Raw genomic sequence first — 5,694 nt, 5'->3', positions numbered from 1 at the left:
TACCACAGGTGAGTGGAGAGATTTCTTCTGAGCAACCAGCTCCCTGCAGGAGTCACCTTTGCACACCCAGTGAAACCAGACACCTCTCTACCTAGTTAGCATTTCCAGGGACAGAGATCAGAGCAGCAGTGAACTTGCCTCAGCCTACTGCAAGAGCAGTCCCCTTCAACCAAACCAGTCATTGTTTGCTTACCTGCCTCTCTTCAGGAGACTGCTGTCCCCCAGGAAGCTCTTTGAGAAGCTCTTCAATCAGAGGCCCTAGAAGTTATTAAGTTTTGCCAGCACGGAAGCACACAGTGGGAGCTGCTTTCAGGGGCATTTGAGGCAGAGCCTGAAAGCGTTATTTCAGTGGGAATGTTCTTCCACTTTAAAAGAAGTTGTATTAAAGCAATGGAGTCGCAGGCCCATTGACACTGTTGAGTCCTGCCCCACATCAGCAACCATGCTCTCTACAGAATGCATTTCAGACCTTTATTTTAAGAAAATCCACGTATTACAAAGAGTATACGAGAGCACACTGATCTTCCATGCATGCACACGTCTTCCTGCAATAAGGAGCTTCAATGGGGGAAGTGGGGGGGCGGTAGCGGGAGCTGAATTAGATTTCACAGAAACTCAGTTCTCTGAGAGAGGGGGATTCAGTATCCATATCCTAGAGACCATGGAAGATTCTGCTCTTCTCCAGGAAGCTGTGGATTCTCCTTACAAGTTCATTCTAAACATGAATGAATGACATTTAAGGTAGCCCCACCTGCTGGAATAGATTCTTCGGTGCTGGGGAAAAAGTTCCCACTGCCTGTTCTCCTAGTCCAGTTTGGCACATTAATCATGTTCCACTGTACTCTTGGTTCAAGTGATCCTATAGATTAACGTGGCCTTTTGGTTGCCTTTTAGAAAGATAAGACAGTCACTGATTGCCCAGCTCGGAGACTGCATTAAAAGGGATGCCATCAAGCTGGCTAGGCCCAATGTTTGCCAATAAATGAGGATGCAGGTTGTCAGACTCTCATGATTAGAATCTTCCTTCTCTCGACATGTCAACTCCCTCACCCTCAAAGGAGAGGGTGCTGCAACGCTGTTATTGCTCCTTTGCTGCTGAGGTACAACACCCACACTGGATTGCAGCACAGCTGTGAGTATGCATGGCATGCGAGCAATCTGCTCTGTGTGGCCTTTGCATGAGACAGTTCCCTTACCATCAGAACAGAGAGAAAAGGGGTGGCATGGTGGATACTTGCACCCTGGTCACACCAACCAAAACAGGGTTCAGCAGGGGTAATTTCAGGCCACAAGACTTTGACAAGAGACCCTTTCCCCAGTGAGGCAGCTCAGGAGAAACAGCACTGCCAGCACTCTTGGAGAACCCGATTCGTTTTAGTTCCTAGGCAAACTAATTGTAGATATTTTTAAATCCACTTTACTTAAAAAAAAAGCGCTGCCACAAATAGATTGTAGAGTAGGTAAAACTGGGCCTAAACCACTGGCTCACATTCCCTGGAATGACAGGACAATCCCATGGGGGATACAGGATTTAACACACCAGAGTGCCAACCAATTAACTGCAGAGGACTCTGGTCTAACCTGATGGGTAAGCCTTCAGAATCTTCACATCATCTGCTGGGCGATCTTGGGCATTTGTCTCCACCATGCCCACTCTGTTCACCATCCCGATCCCTTGGCAAACACGGCCAAAGATAGTGTGCTTCCCATCGAGCCACTGGGTTGGTGCCAAGGTTATAAAGAACTGACTGCCATTCGTGTCTGGGCCGGCATTAGCCATGGCAAGGATTCCTGCACCTTTGAAAGAAAGAGTACAAGTTAGTAACCTGCCCTTAGACCAAAGATCTGAAGCCAGTTTCAGTTAAAACCAAATCAAACCCAAAAACCAGATCAGTCTCTTCCTAAGCCAATTACTTCTGGTAAGAACTAAGGATCCAGTCATATGGCTTAGTTACCAGTATCAAACATACAGCAAAAAGCTTTACAGTTATTCTCTACTCCTGTTAAACATCCTTTCTGTGCTCAGCTAGGGTAATTTTGATTAAGAGAGACTCACGTACTGTAATTTTTTCCCATAAGGACGCCAGTGAGGTCTTTACGAGCTGAATTATAATGTAAGAACAGTTTAGTTGTATTACACAGGAAGCCTATCGCCACACTGCACTCCCAGGCGAGTTCAAAACATTGTGTTTGTAACAACCCAGTCGACCTTTACCTTAATTCACAGAAATAATTTTAAAGGCAGCAAACATATCATTCAGCCCTTGGGATTTGTGATTTAGCACAAGGAGTTCCGCTGGTGTTAGACCACTGATTAACTAGCTCAGTGGTTTAAGCATTGGCCTGCTAAACTCAATGTTGTGAGTTCAGTCTTTGAGGGGGCCACTTAGGGATCTGGGGGAAAATCAGTACTTGGTCCTGCTAGTGAAGACAGGAGGTTGGACTTGATGACCTTTCAGGGTCCCTTCCAGCTCTATGAGATAGGTCTATCTCCATAACTATCCTTGGGAAGAGACTACATAGCTGAAAACAGGACAGCTGCAGCATTAATTCTGCAGGCTTAAGGGTCAGAGCGCCTCAATTCCATTTGTTTGAGGAGGAGAGGGTACCATGTTATCATTTATTTGTCCGCATGGCAACCCTAGTTAGTTGTTACTTTTTCATTTCCTGCCAAGTCTCTTTAATGCTTCACTTGTCGTTAAGAGCTACCAAGCCTGCAGCCCTCACTCCACTCAGACTCCCAATGACTTCCTCATAAAGACAGTGGGACTGAGCCCTAAACTGGTGCTATGCCCAACCTGCAAGATTAACAAAACACCCACACAAGTCCCTCAAATGGCACTTACCTGTAAATTTTAGTTCTGGGTGAAGTTCATCTTCAAACTGCTTCCCATAAATGGATGCACCCCCTCTGCCTGCCCAGCGGAGAAAAGCAGATATGCCAATTCAGAAAGCCATGTTACACATTCAGGACCACGCTCACTGTCATATAAGTGCCAGCCAACAGTCTAGGAAATGAGGTTTGCTCAGTTCTATTGGTAACATGTGATGCTCACCACAGGAGGGACAGCTCAGTGGTTTGAGCAGTGCCCTGCTAAACCCAGGGTTGTGAGCTCAATCCTTGAGGGGGCCATTTAGGGATCTGGGGCAAAAACAAAAAACCCACCCTGTCAGTAGAGGGACCAGATGTCCCAATTTTGGGGTCTTTTTCTTGTGTAGACTCCTATTATCCCCCACCCCATCCCAATTTTTCACACTTGCTGTCTGGTCACCCTGGATACATCCCATCATCCAGTCCCCATTCCTGGCAGCCAGAGGTTTAGAGATACCAAGAGCATGGGGCTGGTCCCTGCCAATCTTGATTAATAGCCATTGAAGAACCTATCCTCCATGAACTGATGGAATTCTTTTTTGAATCCTGTTATACTTTTTGCCTTCACAACATCCCCTGGCACCAAAGTTCCACTGGTTGACTGTGTGCTGTGTGAAGAAATGCTTCCTTTTGTTTGTGTTAAACATGCTGCCTATGAATTTCATTGGGTGAGCCCTGGTTCTTATGTCATGTGAAGAGGTAATAACACTCCGTCACTTTCTCCACAACAGTCATGATTTTATAGACTTCTATCATAGCCCCCTTAGCTGTCTCTTTTCCAAGCAGAGCAGTCCCAGTCTTTTTAATCTCTCCTCATACGGAAGCTGTTCCATAACCCCTAATCATTTTTGTCGCCTTTCTGTGTACCTTTCCCAATTCTAATATATCTTTTTAAAGATGGGGCGACAAGAATTGCATTGCACTGTTCAAGGACTGGGTGTACCATGAATTGATATTGTTATTTACTGTCTTAATAAGAACAGACTAGTAGTCATGTTGTAGGAACCTGCAAGTCTAGAACCTGGAACCATGGGGGTTAGGGGCCGCTGCCACTTTGACATTGCCACTGGGCACTTACTCTGCTTCCAGGTAATGCAATCTAATAGGGTTCCCCATTGCCACAGAATCAAAGCAACTCACAATCTGTAATTTATTTAACCTCACACACCCCTGTGAGGTAGGGCCATACTATTAGTTCCATTTTACAGATGGGGAACTGAGGCCCAGAACAACTAAGAGAGAGGGCGTTGGGATCCCCAAGGTGCATCCTGGAACTGGGGTAGTGCCCAGAACAACTAAGGCTACATCTACACTAATGGCAGCGTGTGGACTATAGGCATCACACATATAGTTGCATACCACACTGAAAGGCTCCCCCCTTGCCAGAGCCTTTTCCACACTGTCTCCCCCCCGACAGAGCCTTTTCTTCACTGCTGGACTCTTTCACTGCAATGGGGAAAGACTCTGGCAGCAGGAGGCGGCAGCAGGAAATACCAGTGTGGAGGTGGGAGGCACTGCTTGGGTGTTTAGACAACACGGAGAGTTTATACCCTAGGGGTTCAGGCATGTAAGACACTCTAAGCTCTGCCTCGCCATCTACACTGCTGTTTATATACAGGCTAGCTGAATGTGCTTTTATCTGTACTCTGCAGGCAGCCTGTAGACCTACCCTACGTGACTTGGTCGAGGTCATACTGGAAATCGTTATGGGCACAGGGAGTTGAACCTGGGTTTCCCCAAGTCCCATATCAGTGTCCTAAACACTGGGCCATCCTTCCACTTTATTTTCTGCCTCCTTCAGTCCTCTGGCCTCCCTGGGATGGACAGCCCTTGGGACGCCGGCGAGGGCACACACTGGAGCAGGAAGCGTCACCGCACATATGCTTCCTTGAGGGCTGCTCGTGCTCCAACAGGGAGGTTTATCTCCCACAGACACTCACGCCCCCTGCACCCATGACGAGCAGACAAGGCTCCCAGTTGTGTACCCAGCGCACCCACTTCCGCTTTGGGCCTCACCTGTTCCCGTCGGATCTCCCCCTTGGATCATGAAGTCTTTAATGATCCTGTGGAACTTTGTGCCATTGTAATAACCTCGCCTGGCTAATTCAGCGAAGTTCTTACAGGTCTTGGGCGCGTGTTTCCAGTACAGCTCCAGGACAACGGTCCCCATGCTACAGGAGGGAAACACAGCGAAAGGGCTCAGGGCTCCCCAGCGCCTGGGAGGGGCGGCAGCGGCGATCACACCTACAGCCACACGCTGTGGGGTCTGCGGGGCGAGGGGCCAGTATCGTGCCGGCTCAGAGCCCGGGCACCGGGGGCTCGCCTCCCACCCTGCCCGGCAGGTCACTTCCACCCCCCGCCCCGGGCGGACACGAGCCTGGCTCCGGGGGGCTCCCCACGCGGGACACCCCGCCGGAGCCGGGGCCTGGGGCAGGCCGTGCGGTGAGCCCCGGACGCGCCCCCAGCCTGCAAACCGCCCCGGGCGCGAACCGGGCCAGGGACCCGCCCGCTGGGCCGAGCGAAGAGACCCGGGCGTCCCCTCCGGGCCGGGAGGATGGAGGCTCCCAGCGGCCCCTTACGTGGTTTCCATGGAGACGGCGGGCGGCTGCCAGGAGTCGGGGGGCACCGCTGCCATGCTGCTCGCACACCGGAAACACTCCGCCCGGGGGAGCAGCAGCGTTGCGCACTTCCGGTGTCACAGCCAACCCGCTCCCTCCGCTTTTGCGACGCGGGCGGGTGCGCTGGGGGCGGGACCTGCTGGGGACCGAGCTTTCAGTGGCCTCTAGGATCTGAAACTGGCGGGGGGGGGGGGGGGAGCCACC

At 50.5% G+C, this 5,694-nt stretch overlaps 1 protein-coding gene across 1 annotated transcript; it reads right to left on the bottom strand.

The window, feature by feature from the left end:
• Nucleotides 1-457: 457 nt before the first annotated feature.
• On the bottom strand, nt 458-5,600 carry PPIL1 (peptidylprolyl isomerase like 1). The gene is made up of 4 exons (XM_050956480.1): nt 5,452-5,600; nt 4,889-5,043; nt 2,847-2,915; nt 458-1,797 (listed from the first exon to the last, which is right to left on the bottom strand). The coding sequence occupies exons 1-4, from the start codon at nt 5,505-5,507 to the stop codon at nt 1,577-1,579; spliced, it is 501 nt and encodes a 166-aa protein (XP_050812437.1). The 5' UTR covers nt 5,508-5,600; the 3' UTR covers nt 458-1,576.
• Nucleotides 5,601-5,694: the final 94 nt, after the last annotated feature.

This window comes from Gopherus flavomarginatus, chromosome 5, assembly GCF_025201925.1.
Source record: "Gopherus flavomarginatus isolate rGopFla2 chromosome 5, rGopFla2.mat.asm, whole genome shotgun sequence".
In the NCBI taxonomy this organism is placed as follows: Eukaryota; Metazoa; Chordata; order Testudines; family Testudinidae; genus Gopherus; species Gopherus flavomarginatus.
The sequence above is the reverse complement of the archived record's forward strand: the minus strand, read 5'-3'. Positions and strand labels throughout refer to the sequence as shown.